Genomic DNA, 18,052 nt, shown 5'->3' with positions numbered 1-18,052 from the left:
CTTTACAGATGCCTTCCCTAAACTGAATTACTTTGCTTGAGTGAAGTTGTACAGAGTGACAATACCTTATTTTAAGCATTTGTTCCAATTCTTCCTGTGGTGCGTCTGACATGTCACTGTCATAACCTGTCAGTAACACTATAACGCTATTCCTCAATTTGTCTTTCCCTCCATTCCCAGCCCTATAAATCTTGTTTAAATAACATTTTCCACAGTTAAATTGACATTTTTATGTCATTTCATTGAAAAGGCTTTTGAATATATGACACACTACAATTATAAGGATTCTCTCTCCGAGACTATACAAAGGGACCTCCTCTTGTGGGAAAATGTGTTAGCCTTGAACAGCTGCAAAATGAACTTTAATGAATTGGGAACAATCCCAAGAGACACATGAAGCTGCAAGGTGGGATTAAAGGTGATTTAGTTACAGATAGCATTAATGTGTTCTAATTTTGTTCCAAGTCATTTTAATCCTGGCTAGGATGGGAGAAGGCTTATCTTTTGGATCTTCCCTAAGCCTACATTTAACCAGTTTGTAGTTAAGATTTCTGTGATGACTCAATGGGTATAAATCATTCATTGAAATGACTATTGAACAACAGTAATATTATGTAATAATAAGTAATAATAAGTAGTAATAAGTTACATTTAATCTATAAATTGCCACCCGTTCATAATATGCAATCAAGTCCAGTGTTGTATTTTTCACTACCTGACAGGTAGTAATATAAAATATTTACATAACACTAACAAAATCATGTGTAAAATGTGTCAACAGTTTTCCAAGCAGAAAGTTTCATGGTAATACATAAACAAATTATATTTTAATATACTTGTATTTATATATGTAGCATTTGTGGTACAAATGGTTCATGTTTTTTTTATGAATACAGAATGAAGTGGGTGCAGTATTTGTGGAGAACAGCTCTTGATCAGGTTGGATATTCCTTTCTCCCACCACAACGTTAACATAGATCCGGCTGGAGAGTCACCTGCAAGGAGAAAGAGTGTGTCAGTCAGTGTCAACACATGTCCTACTGCCACAAACCATCGGACCATCTATGCAATAAGTGGATAAGTAGATGGGTATTTCAGGACCAATGGACCTCGAGAGAGAGCAAGACAGTTGGCGTGGTGAGAGAAATAGCTTGGTAACATTAAGTTGTTTGTAAGCAGTGATGATTTTGATGGGGGTTGCATTGAGTTCCAACTACCTTACCAGTTATTAATAACAAACCCTATTTGTATTAGTATCATTACCTGAACTAAAATATTAACGCAACATGTAAAGTGTTGATCCCATGTTTCCTGAGCTGAAATAAAATAACACAGACATTTTCCAACACGCACAAAAGGCGTATTTCTCTCAAATGTAGTGCACAAAGTTGTTTATATCTCTGTAAGTGAGCATTTCTCATTTGCCAAGATAATCCATCCACCTAAAAGGTGTGGCATATCTAGTAGCTGATTAAATAGCATGATCATTACACTGGTGCACATTGTGCTGTGGACAATAAAATGCCACTCTCAAATGTGCAGGTTTGTCACACAACACAATGCCACAGAGGTCTCAGGTTTTGAAGGAGCGTGCAATTGGTGACTGCAGGAATGTTCACCAGAGCTGTTGTCAGATAATTTAATGTTCATTTCTCTACCATAAGCAGTCTCCCCTCCCAACGTCGTTTTAGAGAATTTGGCAGTACGTCCAACTGGCCTCACAACCACAGACTGTGTAACCACTCCAGCCCAGGACCTCCACATCCGGCTTCTTCACCTGCAGAATCGTCTGAGACCAGCGACCTGGACAGCTGATGAAAATGTGGGTTTGACAACTGAAGAATTTCTGCACAGACTGTGTGCTCGTTGTCCTCACCAGGGTGTTGACCTGACTACAGTTCGGCATCGTAACCGACTTCAGTGGGAAAATACTCAACTTCGATGGCCACTGGCACCTTGGAGAAGTGTGCTCTTCACAGATGAATCCTGGTTTCAACTGTACCGGGCAGACAGCGTGTATGGCATTGTGTGGGCGAGCTCTTTGCTGATGTCAACGTTGTGAACAGAGTGCCCCATGTTGGTAGTGGGGTTATGGTATGGGCAAACATAAGCTACAGACAACAAACACAATTGCATTTTAGCGATTGCAATTTGAAGCCAATTGTCGTGCCATTCATCTGTCGTCATCTCCTCATGTTTGTTTCAGCATAATAATGCATGGCCCTATGTCGCAATGATCTGTACACAATTCCTGGAAGTTGAAAATGTCCCAGTTCTTCCATGGCCTGCGTACACAACAGACATCGCCCATTGAGAATGTTTGGGATGGTCTGGATCGACGTGTATGCAGGCTTAGCACATCAGGCACCGGCTGAAGCTGCACAGGATGGGGTCTTCCTCTGTCACGGGAAAGAGGATGGGCGAGGAGGTGGGCCCCTGCCACACAAAACGTTGCCATTGTGTATGCAGGCGTGTTCCAGTTCCCGCAAATATCCAGCAACTTTGCACAGCCAGAGGAGTGGCAGCCTGATCAACTTTATGTGAAGGACATGTGTCCTGCTGCTTGAGGCAAATGGTGGTCACACCAGATACGGACTGCTTTTCTGATCCATGGCTCTACCTTTTTTAAAGATTTCTGTGACCAACAGATGCATATCTGTATTCCCAGTCATGTGAAATCCATAGATTAGGGCCTAATTTCTTTATTTCAATTGACAAATTTCCTTATATGAACTGTAACAGTAACAGTAAAGTTGTGAAATTCTTGCATGTTGCATTTATATTTTTGCTCAGTGTGTGTGTGTGTGTGTGTTTGTGTGTGTGTGTGTGTATGTACAGTTGAAGTCAGAAGTTTACATACACTTAGGTTGGAGTCATTAAAACTTGTTTTTCAACCACTCCACAAATGTATTGTTAGACAAGCTATTGTTTTGGCAAGTCGGTTAGGACATCTACTTTGTGCATGACACAAGTCATTTTTCCAACAATTGTTTACAGACAGATTATTTCACTTAAAATTCACTGTATCACAATTCCAGTGGGTCAGAAGTTTACATACACTAAATTGACTGTGCCTTTAAACAGCTTGGAAAATTCCAGAAAATGTCGTCATGACTTTAGAAGCTTCTAATGGGCTAATTGATATCATTTGAGTCAATTGGAGGTGTACCTGTGGATGTATTTGAAGTCCTACCTTCAAACTCAGTGCATCTTTGCTTGACATCATGGGAAATCAAAAGAATTTAGCCAAGACCTCAGAAAAACAATTGTAGACCTCCCCAAGTCTGGTTCATCCTTGGGAGCAATTTTCAAACGCCTGAAGGTACCACGTTCATCTGTATAAACAATAGTACGCAATAGTACCGCTCAGGAAGGAGACGCATTCTGTCTCCTAAAGATGAACGTACTTTGGTGCGAAAAGTGCAAATCAATCCCAGAACAGCAAAGGACCTTGTGAAGATGCTGGAGGAAACAGGTACAGAAGTATCTATATCCATTTAATGAATCCAAGTGTATGTAAACTTCAACTGTATACTTCAACTCAGCAAAAAAATAAATGTCCCTTTTTCAGGACCCTGTCATTCAAAGATAATTCGTAAAAATCCAAATAACTTTACAGGTCTTCATTGTAAAGAGTTTAAACACTTTCCCATGCTTTTTCAATGACCTATAAACAAGTAATGAACATGCACCTGTGGAATTGTCATTAAGACACTAACAGCTTAGACGGAAGGCAATTAAGGTCACAGTTATGAACAATTAGGACACTGAAGAGGCCTTTCTGCTGACTCTGAAAAACAGCAAAAGAAAGATGCCCAAGGGCACTGCTCATCTGCGTGAATGTGCCATAGGCATGCTGCAAGGAGGCATGAGGACTGCAGTTGTGGCCAGGGCAATAAATTGCAATGTCAGTACTGTGAGAAGCCTAAGTCAGCACTACAGGGGATGGACAGCTGATCGTCCTCACAGTGGCAGACCACGTTGTAACAACACCTGCACATGATCACACCTGTGGGACAGGTACAGGATGACAACAACTGCCCGAGTGCTCATACTGTCCGCGAGAGGCTGGACTGAGGGCTTGTAGGCCTGTTGTAAGGCAGGTCCTCACCAGACATCACCGGCAACAACATCGCCTATGGGCACAACCCCACTGTCGCTGAACCAGACAGGACTGGCAAAAAGTGCTCTTCACTGACGAGTTGCGGTTTTGTCTCACCAGGGGTGATGGTTGGGTTTGCGTTTATCGTCAAAGGAATGAGCGTTACACCGAGGTCTGTGCTCTGGAGCGGGATCGATTTGGAGGTGGAGGGTCTGTCATGGTCTGGGGCGGTGTGTCACAGCATCATCGGACTGAGCTTGTTGTCATTGCAGGCAATCTCAATGCTGTGCATTACAGGGAAGACATCTTCCTCCCTCACTTCCTGCAGGCTCATCCTGACATGACCCTCCAGCATGACAATGCCACCAGCCATACTGCTCGTTCTGTGCTTGATTTCCTGCAAGAAAGGAATGTCAGTGTTCTGCCATGGTCAGCGAAGAACCTAGATCTCAATTCCATTGAACACGTTTGGGACCTTTAAATTGAAGGGTGAAGGGCCATTCCCCCCAGAAATGTCCGGGAACTTGCAGGTGCCTTGGTGGAAGAGTGGGGTAACATCTCACAGCAAGAATGGGCAAATCTGGTGCAGTCCATGAGGAGGAGATGCACTGCAGTACTTAATGCAGCTGGTGGCCACACCAGATACTGACTGTTACTTTTGATTTTGACCCCCCCCCCTTTGTTCAGGGACACATTATTCCATTTCTGGTAGTCACATGTCTGTGGAACTTGTTCTGTTTATGTCTCAGTTGACAAATCTTGTTATTTTCATACAAATATTTACACATGTTAAATTTGCTGAAAATGAACGCTGTTGACAGTAAGAGGATTTACATTTTTTTGCTGAGTTTATATGTGTGTGTGTGTGTGTGTGTGTGTATGTATATACTGTGTATATACAGTACCAGTCAAAAGTTTGGACACATGTACTCATTCAAGGGTTTTTCTTTATTTGTACCATTCATTCATTGTATAATAATAGTCAAGACATCAAAACTATGAAATAACAGATATGGAATCATGTAATAACCAAAAAAAGTGTTCAAAATACATTTGAGATTCTTCAAAAGTAGCCACCCTTTGCCTTGACAGCTTTGCACAGTCTTGGCATTCTCTCAACCAGCTTCATGAGGTTGTCACCTGGAATGCATTTCAAATAACAGGTGTGCCTTAAAAGTTCATTTTTGGAATTTATTTCCTTCTTAATGCATTTAAGCCAATCAGTTGTGTTGTGACAAGGTAGGGGTGGTATACAGAAGATAGCCCTATTTGGTAAATGACCAAGTACATATTATGGCAAGAACAGCTCAAATAACAAAGAAACTACAGTCCATCATTGCTTTAAGACATGAAGGTCAGTCAATCCTGCAATTTCAAGAACTTTGAACATTTCTTCAAGTGCAATTTTGTTTTTCAACAGAACAATGACCCAACACACCTCCAGGCTGTGTAAGGGCTATTTGACCAAGAAGGAGAATGATTGAGTGCTGCATCAGATGACCTGACCTCCACAATCACCCGACCTCAACAGAAATTGAGATGATTTGGGATGAGTTGGACGGCAGAGTGAAGGATAAACAGCCAACAAGTGCTCAGCATATGTGGGAACTCTTTCAAGACTGTTGGAAAAGCATTCCAGGTGAAGCTGGTTGACCGACTGCCAAGAGTGTGCAAAGCTGTCATCAAGGCAAAGGGTGGCTACTTTGAATAATCTAAAATCTATAATATATTTTGATTTGTTTAACACGTTTTTGGTTACTACATGATTCCATATGTGTTATTTCATAGTTTTGATGTCTTCACTATTATTCTACAATGTAGAAAATTGTAAGAAAAACCCTTGAATGAGTAGGTGTCTAAACATTTGACTGGTATTGTATGTAGGTATACCATCCATTCACAAAAATACTTTGCTCCAAGCAAAGCAGCAATTCTACCCACATAAGGGGTAAAGAGAAAAATGTATGGTTGTATAGCTAATGTCATGCTATTCTACATATTTTGCCATGAGGCTGAGAGAAAATGTTGCTGTTATAATGCTAATTTCTTGCAATTCCACACATTTTGACATGGAGCAGATAGACATATTTTCAGTTTTATAGCTAATCTCATGCTATTCTATGAATTTTGCTATTTGGCTGAGAGAAGATTTTGCCGTTTTAAAGCTCTTTTCCTGTAATTCTAAACATACCTTTCTTTACTCTAAGGGGTCATGGACTTTATCACTTTTTTATTCTGGTCAGATAATTGATCTATTTTCTCTTCTTGTCAACCATATTGTTCAACTGACAGCCTCATGGTGATCCATGCTGTAGATTGTTTGGTCTGTTGGCACACTGTCATCCTGTGCGCATCAGTGCTCCAAGCCATTAGTCTTATCGAGTTCAGCTATTTATAACTGTATTAAGTTGGAGGAATTCACAGGGTTATGAAGGCTGTCATCTAATGATAGCACTGTTTCCACAAAGGCTGTGTAATGACTTTTGGAAGAGTGTTTTAGTTTTATTTGTAGCATCATATGCGTACAACTGAGTTTTGCTCATGTCTACTGAAAGTCCTTTTTTGAACAATGATCCAGATTTATGTGCTAATAAAAATAATTCTGTCACTGGTTCATGATAGGATGTTTGTGCGTCTGTCATACTTACACTTTTGAGTGATTTAATGCTGCACCCACGAATGGCCGCCATCAGATCATCACGGGTAGAGCTCAGAGGTGCTGGTGGCTGGGGTGGGTTGTCTTTCTTCTTTCGTGAAGAAGGCTTCAAGGCATTCTTCAGCTCCTTGAGAATGTCAGAGCTGCACTTCTTATTGGCCCCATTTTTGACCCTCTTGGATTTGGGTTTCTTTTGGCCTGATTGACCCTTTGTACTCCCTTCATGTTGTTTGATCGTCTCTGCAATCTTCCTGGTTGGTGTACTCCTCTCAGACTGAAGGCCAGTGAGTGGGGGAGGTGGAGGAGGGATGTTATTTGGGGTCTGGTCATTCCTCGCACGTCTTGGAGAGAACCAGGGTGGTTTGTTTGAAGGAGGCGATACAGAAACTAGGCCTGTTGTCCCGGCATCGGCCTTGGGCTGGACTGTTGCTTCTGGATGGCCTTTCTCCCTCTGTTGTTGCAGCCGTCTCTGCCTCTGTCGGTCCTGGTTGCGGGTCAGAATACTGGTGGTGGTCATCCTGGGGCCTGGCAGATCAAACTGGTAGCCCAGCTTGAGGAGGGTGCTGTTGTCCCTCAGGAGGCGAACCATCTCCATCTCAACCTGCCCCCCGCAGATGTGCCTCTGGTTGTGGAAGCGCAGCTCCACCAGAGTACTGTTTTGTTGGAGCGATGCCAACAGCGCCAAGATTCCCCGGCCAGACACAAAGTTGGACTCAATGTTGAGGTTGGTGATGGAGCAGTTTTCTCTGAGCATCTTGGAGACGGCAAAGGCAACCCGGTCATTGGCTCGGGTGTTAGAAAGGCTTAAAACACGTACGTGTGTGTTGGCGCTCAGTGCTTCGGAGATACGCAGCAAGGTCTCCTGAGAGATGTCTTCGATGTTGTTGAAGTTGAGCTCGCTCATCGTTGGGTCATCGCGAAGGATTCGTTCAAGTGCTTCGTCAATCACGATAGGGTTCCCACAAGGTCTCTCTGGAGTCACATTTAGGTTTTGGTCAGTCATTGTTGTTCTCAAGTCTCCCCTTTCAGAACAATTCCCTAGGTTTCTTGACAGGTGGTCAACAGCGTTTTGCCCATGTCTGCCAGAAGTTGGTAAAGGCTCCTGTTTGCATTTGTCCTTCTTTTCCTCTTCATTTTCAGCCTCAATTGAATCATTCTCATCCTCATCCTCACCTGCCTCGTCTTCGCTCCCTTCCCTTCTATTTTGGCGTTCCTCTTCCTCATCACAGTCCTCAGACTCTGTGCTGTTACTGTCACTCTCTGTCACACATTCCTCTTCGCTCTTATCAGTCTGTCCTTCCTCCATTCTATCCTGTATTTTTGAACAGGGTGGAAAATTAGGTTGAGACCTAACATTCTCCAGTTACTGTCTCTTAATGAGGAATACCTCCAGAACTCTCTGAGCACACATAATCATTAAAGTTGGATTTTCAGAGACAATGTCTTTTTTTGATTGTTTTCCACTAACTTATCAAAATAACACAGTAGGCAATGAACACAGTCTTCATATTGTTTTAACTCTTACACAACAATAAATGTTTGGCACACTTGCATATATACTTCAACCTTTCCCTTAACCTCTGGCATTTCTTATAATCTTCAATCATTCTTATTTAAAATATTGAATCTCAAATTATTGTGTTTTCTATCATTGGCAAAAAATAAAAACATCTCATCTGTCTTTATCTTTTATTTTCAGGCTGGTGGCAAAAGGTCATTTATCTGTAAAATTATACTGTAATGCAGAATATAAGTAATCGGCCATTTCAATCAGCGAGACACTGAATTCCAAAGATGTCCCTGCTATTTCACAATTAGAAATTAAATAAATAAACCTTTTCAAGTTACACCTAAAATATTTAAGTTTGATTGAAATAAATGGTATTTTTTTCATTACCGAAATAGGAAAAATGTTGTTAAGGAGTCAGACATAACAACTTAACTTCAGATTGTTTTGTTCTGCCAATATTTTTTGAGATGCCTGAAATGGATCTTGTTGCACCTGGAAGCCCTCTGAAGTTAAGGCATCTATATAATAATAATATATATATATATATTTGTTTTCTCTGGTTTAAGCCTTGAAATACCATCCCTTTTCTTACATGTTCAGGGGATGATTCAGATCTGTCATCCTCTAGCAGTTTGCGTGTCTCGTCCTCCCAGTATTTCAGCAGTGCCTCTCTGGAGAAGGTGCCTGTGGGGGTCTTGGCGGTCTGGTCTTTCTGCCTCAGCCCGATAGGTACGTTGTCATCCGGGTCCATATCCGCCAGCTCCCTCTCCAGCTCCTGAAGCTCCTCAAATGACAAGCCAGCCAACACCTCATCTTCATCCACTGATTCATACTTCTTCAGCTCCTTTCGGTACCCAAAGGTACTCATGATGGACTTGTCAGAAACGCTTGGATCTTAGTGAGGATCTTTTTCAACTGAATCTCCGCACACTCTCTTAAAGCTACTGGGTAATGGTAAAGTCGTGTGTCCAGGGATGCTGTGGATGTAGGGAGTCTGAGAGGAAGACTGATGGCGAAAGAGAGACTCTGTTTGTCTAATCTTCCCAGCTGCCATAAGACCCTTAAAGGGAGGGAAATGTGTAAAGTGTCTGCCAATGATGTTCTTTTTTTAGGTTGTGGGGATCAACAAGATAGGTTTACAGGAGCAATGTGAGGCCACTTAGTGGCTCTGAAGAGACCTCTCACTATAGCTCGTACCCAGGGAGAAAAAATAGACCAACAAAGCCTGAGGGAGACATCAAAGATGAACGTGAATGGTGTTACATGATGGGTCAGAACATGCAGTACAGGTTATAGATTATATATAAAAAAATGGACACTGAATAAAGAAGGACAAATTGTCAATCCATTGCAATATAGTGGCTCTCTAAGCAGCTGATGGGTCAATTCTCAAATTGCGGTTGCATTTGCAGTTCTCACTTTTGCAACCATGAAAAACAGTTGATCAATTTTTAAACTTAATGCAAGTCCTTTACACCGCAAAACTTTATTGTTCATACATTGTTTAAGCAAATTGGCTTGTCCAAATAGCATTGTAGTGACATGTTTTGTGAATTTATAGTTATCTATCTATTCTTTTGAATGTCACTAGAACGTAAATAAACGTGTTTAATATTGTGTATAGCGCAGTCTGAGCAGAGCCTGGCAGGATTGGTCCAACAAAGCTAAAGACCCCAGATGGGAGAGTATAATATACAACGATTTTCTCAAAGCTGCTAAAGCATGTTGACGACATCGTACTTAGCCAGTGGGAATTCGCCGGAGTACCCCCACCCAGATTGTGGCGGTGCTGGCACCACCGGCTGTGGTAACCCATGGGCGGGGGGTTACACACTCGGACGATCAGAGAGGGGGCAAATTATTGTGGCCCTGGCAGCACAGATTAATCAAATGGACTGACTGCACAGAGGTACCTGGGAAGAAGTGTCACAACGGGGGACCAGCGTGTGTGTCTGTTGGGGGGAAGGAGGGTATCTGAGTTCCATCAGCTAGGACTAGACATTGTTTAATCAAATCTTACCATTCCTCCTCAATTTGGCATGCCTTCTCAAATAGCTACAATGGTATACACATTTCACACATCAGGTCAACTCTCGAGTTGGGCTCGGGGATGGAACAATTGTTGAAGGTGTGTGTGTGTGTGTGTGTGTGTGTGTGTGTGTGTGTGTGTGTGTGTGTGTGTGTGTGTGTGTGTGTGTGTGTGTGTGTGTGTGTGTGTGTGTGTGTGTGTGTGTGTGTGTGTGTGTGTGTGTGTGTGTGTGTGTGTGTGTGTGTGTGTGTGTGTGTGTGAGCGAGCAGGGGGTTATTGGGGGGGGTTATAGGTTGGTTATAGGTTGGTCCATGGGTGGAAGGGGAGAGAGGTGTAGAGGTGTTTGTGTGTGTGTGTGTTTGTGTGGGTGGGTGGGTTATTAAAGGGGGTTATTGGGGGGGGTTATAGGTTTTATAGGTTGGTCCATGGGTGGAAGGGGAGAGAGGTGTAGAGGTGTTTGTGTGGGTGGGTGGGTTATTAAAATACTTAATTTTATATATATATAGTACAACCGAGGTAAAAGCGCTGGAAATGCTGTTGGCTTCTAATCTGTTTTGTTCTGTAGGTGGCACCTTGTGCTCTTTTCAAGGGGTGAGGCCCTAGGATCCATGTGTACAGGGGTGGTCTGCCAGTCACCTAGACGACAACCCAACTTGGGATGGGAGGAGGTTTTAGCGGGTGAAAAATTGGAGGACAATTGGAGGTTTACTCAGTCATAGTTACAGTATGCTTAACAGTGCAGATATCATGGTACGCTATATGGGCGTTCAGTCATCTTGGTACTTTTTAATGATAAGTTTACAAACATATTATTGTAAGTATAATTGAAACGTGTATCTCATTATGGTAAGTGGTGAAATAAGTATAGCTAGTTATAATTGTAATGGCTAAGCAGATGATAAGAAAAGAGGATTGGTCTTTACCTGGCTAATAGAGAAAGAATAAAATATCTATTGTTTACAGGAAAATTATTCTACATATTTAGATTAAGTTGTGTGTAAAAGTGACTGGGAGAGGGGGATGATATACTTCTCTCATGGTCAAAGAAACTCAAAAGGGGTGATGATATTAATTCAAAAAGAATTAAAAAAGAATGTCTAAATGTGCTAAATGTCCAAACAGCTCGGCATGTTTTTAAATATGCTAATGGCTGTTAACAGATTTGGCTCATTAATCTATACAGTCCAAATAATGATGATCCACACTTCTTTGAAATATATATAATATTTTATCTCGCTTACAGGCAATACACAACTCTAATATAAAGTACCTCAATGTTCTGTAAAGGAAATCACACTACAAACTATCCCCCTTGTGCACTTAAATCACAAATATTATGGACATATTAGAACTAGTGGTTATATGGAGGCTCACATATCCTGACCTAGTGAGATATACAGTACATGGAGGAGGCTCAATCAAGCTAGTCGTCCTGAATACTTTCTTATGTAATTCTCGCTGCTACCAAAAGTTCAAAAAGTGTTCAAAGGGGAAAGAATGTGGTCAGACCATCAAATAATTGGCATACACATTACTCTTACAGAATGTCCACATGGCTGAGGATATTGGAAATGTAATCAAAGCCTACTGGATTAGAACTTGTTTTTAACCAAGACACAATCATTTATAACTGACTTTTTTCCTACATAACAGATCCCCTTTCAAATGTGCCTTCAGAGGCCATGCGATTCAGTACTCATCTTTAAAACAAAAAACCTTTTAAAAAACGCCCAATTTTTCAGTTTTTGATTTGTTAAAAGGAAAATGAAATATCCAATAAATGTCGTTCCACTTCATGATTGTGTCCCACTTGTTGTTGATTCTTCACAAAAAAATACAGTTTTATATCTTTATGTTTGAAGCCTGAAATGTGGCAAAAGGTCGCAAAGTTCAAGGGGGCCGAATACTTTCGCAAGGCACTGTATTGCCAAATTCTCTAAAATTACCTAGAGAAATTAACATTAAATTCTCTGGCAACGATTCTGGTGAGCATTTCTACAGTCAGCATGCCAATTGCATTCTCCCTCAAACTTGAGACATCTGTGGCATTGTGTTGAGTGACAAAACTGCACATTTTAGAGATGCACTTGGGTAATTATCATGCTGTTTAATCAGCTTCTTGATACATTTGAATCAAATGTAAAAGGACATTAAGCAGTAAATATTGTAATATGATATAATACCCTACAGACAGTGATCTAATATCTATGGCAGGTACTACCCAAACAAGACCAATGTCCAATTCTGAGTAGATCGACCATGAACAGTTCAAGGTCCCATATTCCCCAGGACATTTCCATGGGTTCTGCAAAATAGATGCTAACGTTGCACTCTAGTGGAAGATTACAACATATTAGGTGGACAGTGAAACATCTAAGAAACTCTCAGGAAGACAATTGACTGAAGTATGCTACCTCCTCTGGCTCCTGTTATGTATTTTGTATTTTCAATCCATATAAAATCATTTCTGGTGTTAACATGGTATAATTCTTTCACATGGAAGTCAGAGGTCTGCCGGTTAGGTTAGAGTGCATGTTTGTTGTTTGCACTCCAGGCAATATATGGTTATAATTAGAGTTGACCTGCTTTCACTATCTGTCACTTAAGGAATGCAGGTCATCTGTCACTTAAGGAATGCAGGTCATTCCACTTCACTCCTGAAGTGTTGTGAGGTTCAATGCAGCAATCAACTGGAGTCAGTAATCAGCATTAACCTCAATGTTTTGATAATCAAAATATTTAATTAGATAGCCCACATCTAGACAGGTGTTGTTTTCAGTACTAACAATATAATATAAGTTGTGTAAAAACTAGCCTCGAGCTATCTACGAAAAACAACAGCAACATGGGATGAGCCTTCTTGCCATGCATTAAATTCACTGTAAAAGCAAAGACGAACAGTAAAATGAAAATAAATAAATGATTGAAAAACGACTTTGCAAAATGAATGTATACTTTTAAGACGAGTTTATGAATACAGAGGATTGTTTTCATAGTTAAGTGGTCTAGTCTCTTTCTAAATAAAATAAACATACATATTCTTATTCTGGATCCAACTAAATGCCATCATTTACTATAAGAACCATCATCCCTCCTTCCTTATGTGAACTATTTCATTTCATATCACCCTAACCATGAAACACAACAGACATTCACTTGTCCATACATATCCTTTTGCCATGCAAATCATGTTCTTTGGAGAATAGGTATTCCTTCAGTCTATTCCTTCAGTTCCTAGAGTTTCCAAGATGGCGCTGCAGTTGGATGTGTTTCTGTCTTTGTCTTATCCTGTGTAAATTATCCCGTGTAAATAGCCAGTCTTTTTCGGATATATCTTAATCTCACTTTCTATCTACGAACTAAATATACTTTCCTGCAACCCGTCTCACCCAATGTGGTACGGATCTGCTATTTTTATTCCTTATAACTGGAACTTCCATCAGGAGCTAGCCAGATAACTAACTACTAGTCTTTGTTAGCCACGGCTAGTGGTCCTCACTTTTTTCCCCCGTCATTAGCCAGCCTTAGCTCAGACAATCACCTGCTAGTCTGCACAGCGCGATATCAACTCAGAGCATATCGTACTGCTTCTCTCTACCATATCACCGGATTCCTGCCATTCTGGATCATTACACCGGATCATTACTCCGGATCATCGCAGCTAGCTATCTGCAAACGAGTGGCTACTGTTAGCTAATGCCTCTGTCCCGAAGCAAGCACCAGCTAGCCTCGAGCTAGGCCCTTATACCAGCTAATTCTAGGGCTACAATACCTCCTTGGCCAATTGGCCTGGATCCTTTATTGTCGACACAGAGCCCCGTCGATCCATCACAACTGGACTGCCGACATGATCGCCCGATGTGATCTCAACAGGCTATTTTGTTACGATGTCGGCGAAGAACCAGCTACTAGCCCCGACCCGTTAGCTTTCAGAACGCTGTGTCCCCTGCTCGCCTACGCGTAGTAGTGATTAGAAAACAGCATCCTGACTCACCTACTGCTGATTTTGACCCCATGGTCACTCGGCTACACAGCTGATGCCCCCTGGACTGTTTTAATAACACGGTACCTGTTGGCACAAGCCTCGAACTCAGGTCCTGAGTTTACCCGTTGCTGACTTAGCTCTCCTCCTCCTCCTCCTCAACACCTGTGATTGCTTTATGCCTCTCTCTAATGTCAATATGCCTTGTCTACTGCTGTCTTTGCTAGTTTTTACTGTTTTATTTCACAGTAGAGCCTTCAGTCCCGCTCAAAATGCTAGAGCTCTTTCCTCCCACCCCACACACATGCAGAGACCTCACCTGGCGAAACCTCTCTCATCGTCACTCAATGCCTAGGTTTACCTCCGCTCTACTCACATCCTACCATATCCTTGTCTGTACATTATGCCTTGAATCTATTCTACCATGCCCAGAAATCTGCTCTTTTTATTCTCTGTCCCCAATGCACTAGACAACCACTCCTCCTCTGTTCCTCTGGTGATGTAGAAGTTAACCCTGGCCCTGTATCCCTTAGTTCCACTCCTATTCCCCAGGCGCTATCATTTGTTGACTTCTGTAACCGCAAAAGCCTTGGTTTCATGCATGTTAACATCGGATGTCTCCGCCCTAAATTTGTTTTATTCACTGCTTTAGCACACTCTGCCAATCCTGATATCCTAGCCGTGTCTGAATCATGGCTTAGGAAGGCCACCAAAAATGCAGAAATGTTCATCCCCAACTGCAATATTTTCAGGCAAGATAAAACTGTCAAAGGGGGTGGAGTTGCAATCTACTACAGAGTTATGTCATGCTATCCAGGTATGTACCCAAACAGTTTGAGCTTCTACTTTTAAAAATCCACCTCTCCAGAAATAAGTCTCTCACTGTTGCTGCTTGTTATAGACCCACCTCAGCCCCCAGCTGTGCCCTGGACACCATACGTGAATTAAATGCCCCTCGTTTATCTTCGGAGTTTGTACTGTTAGGTGACCTAAACTGGGATATGCTTAACACCCCGGCCGTCCTACAATCTAAGCTAGATGCCCTCAATCTCACACAAATTATCATGGAACCCACCAGGTACAACCCTAAATCTGTAACCATGGGAACCCTCATAGATATCATCCTGACCAACCTGCCCTCTAAATACACCTCTGCTGTCTTCAACCAGGACCTCAGCGATCACTGCCTCATTGTCTGCATCCGTAAGGGGTCCACGGTCAAACCACCCCTCATCACTGTCAAACGCACCCTAAAACACTTCGGCGAGCAGGCCTTTCAAATCGACCTGGCCCAGTAGAGGATGCCTGGTTATTCTTTAAAAATGCTTTCCTCACCATCTTAAAAAAGCATGCCCCATTCAAATAATGTTGAACTAAGAACAAATATAGCATTTGGTTCACTCCAGACCTGACTGCCCTTGACCAGCACAAAAAAAAATCCTGTGGCGGACTGCATTAGCATCAAATAGCTCCCATGATATGCAACTTTTCAGGAAAGTTAGGAACCAATATACACAGGCAGTTAGGAAAGCAAAGGCTAGCTTTCTCAAACAGAAATGTGCATCCTGTAGCACAAACTCCAAAAAGTTCTGGGACACTGTAAAGTCCATAGAGAATAAGAGCACCTCCTCCCAGCTGCCCACTGCACGGCGGCTAGAAAACACTGTCACCACCGATAAATCTACGATAATCAAACATTTCAATAAGCATTTTCTACGGCTGGCCATGCTTTCCACCTGGCTACCCCTAACCCAGTCTACAGCTCTGCACCCCCCACAGCAACTTGCCCAAGCCTCCCCATTTCTCCTTCACCCAAATCCAGATAGCTGATGTTTTGAAAGAGCTACAAAATCTGGACCCTACAAATCAGCCGGGCTAGACAATCTGGACCCTCTCTTTCTAAAATGATCTGCTGCAATTGCTGCAACCGTTATCACTAACCTGTTCAACCTCTCTTTCGTATCATCTGAGATCCCTAAAGATTGGAAAACGGCAGACTCAACAGCCCTTTTGAGTCAAATGACTGCCTTGCCTGGTTCACCAACTACTTCTCAGTTAGAGTTCAGCATGTCAAATCAGAGGGCCTGTGGTCTGTTCTGACTGTTCTGACTTAGAACATATGTGGACAACTGCAAATACCGAGGTGTCTGGTTAGACTGTAAACTCTCATTCCAGACTCACATTAAGCATCTCCAATCCAAAATTAAATCTAGAATCGGCTTCCTATTTCGCAACAAAGAATCCTTCACTCATGCTGCCAAACATACCCTCATAAAACTGACTATCCTACCGATCCTTGACTTCGGCAATGTCATTTACAAAATAGCCTCTAACACTCTACTCAGCAAATTGGATTTAGTCTATCACAGTGCCATTCGTTTTGTCACCAAAGCCCCATATACTACCCACCACTGCGACCTGTATGCTCTCGTTGGCTGGCCCTCACTTCATATTCATTGCCAAAACCACTGGCTCCAGGTCATCTCTAAGTCTTTGCTAGGTAAAGCCCCGCCTTATCTCAGCTCACTGGTCACCATAGCAGCACCCACCCGTAGCACGCGCTCTAGCAGGTATATTTCACTGGTCACCCACAAAGCCAACTCCTCCTTTGGCCGCATTTCCTTCCAGTTCTCTGCTGCCAATGTCTGGAGAATTATATCTCCCTCATTAACTTTAAGCATCAGCTGTCAGAGCAGCTTACCGATCATTGCACCTGTACATAGCCCATCTGTACATAGCCCACCCAACTACCTCACCCCCATGTTGTTATTCATTTATTTTGCTATTTTTCACCCCCGTATCTCTACTTGCACATTCATCTTCTGCACATCTATCACTCCAGTGTTAATTGCTAAATTGTAATTATTTTGCCACTATGGCCTATCTAACCTCCTTAATCTATGTAGACTTTTCCATTGTGTTATTGACTGTACGTTTGTTTATCCCATGTGTAACTCTGTGTTGTTTGTGTCGCACTGCTTTGCTTTATCTTGGCCAGGTCGCAGTTGTAAATGAGAACTTGTTGTCAACTGGCCTACCTGGTTAAATAAAGGTGAAATTAAAAAATGTAATTTAAAAAAAAGTCTGGGTGGGAATGGGGCGGAGTCCCTGATGTTTGGATCCTCCAGTCTCTTTGGAGTCATCTGTTTCCTGATCACCAGTCTGCACAGATGTGTCAGTGAACAGGGTTTCGGTCAGAGAAGAAAGACAGAAGAGAGGTTTCAGGTTCAGGAGCAAAGGTAGTTTTTTGGGGGGGGCCATGTCCCCTACTCATGGCCATTGCATTGCCTACACATTTATCTTGCTTTTTCCTTTGGATTTTATCAAATGACTCACCTAATATGCAGCTGATCTAAGCCTTTAACCTTATCCAGGATCTGTCTCAGCTTTGGACAGAGGCACGTGACTGACGTAGTCCAGAAGGATCATGTCACGTTCTGACCTTAGTTCCTTTTTTCTGTCTTTATTTGAGTTGGTCAGGGCGTGAGTTCGGGGGGGGCATTCTATGTTGTTTTTCTATGTTTTGTTCTGTTGTTATATTTCTATGTGTTTGGCCTAGTATGGTTCTCAATCAGAGGCAGGTGTCAGTCGTTGTCTCTGATTGGGAGCCATATTTAGGCAGCCTGTTTTCTATTGTGTTTTGTGGGTGGTTGTATCCTGTGTTAGTGTTTTCACCATATGGGACTGTTTCGGTTGTTTGTACTTTTGTTCAGTTGATTTATTAAATATATCATTATGGACACTTACCACGCTGCACATGGGTCTGATCCTTG

At 42.1% G+C, this 18,052-nt stretch overlaps 1 protein-coding gene across 1 annotated transcript; it reads right to left on the bottom strand.

Moving 5' to 3' along the window:
• Positions 1 to 407: 407 nt before the first annotated feature.
• LOC112218215 (leiomodin-2) lies at positions 408 to 9,313 on the bottom strand. The gene is made up of 3 exons (XM_024378838.2): positions 8,861 to 9,313; positions 6,751 to 8,070; positions 408 to 995 (listed from the first exon to the last, which is right to left on the bottom strand). Exons 1-3 carry the CDS (start codon positions 9,134 to 9,136, stop codon positions 969 to 971), a joined length of 1,623 nt encoding a protein of 540 aa, XP_024234606.1. The 5' UTR covers positions 9,137 to 9,313; the 3' UTR covers positions 408 to 968.
• Positions 9,314 to 18,052: the final 8,739 nt, after the last annotated feature.

The sequence above is a fragment of the Oncorhynchus tshawytscha genome, linkage group LG19 (genome assembly GCF_018296145.1).
Source record: "Oncorhynchus tshawytscha isolate Ot180627B linkage group LG19, Otsh_v2.0, whole genome shotgun sequence".
NCBI lineage: Eukaryota > Metazoa > Chordata > Actinopteri > Salmoniformes > Salmonidae > Oncorhynchus > Oncorhynchus tshawytscha.
The sequence above is the reverse complement of the archived record's forward strand: the minus strand, read 5'-3'. Positions and strand labels throughout refer to the sequence as shown.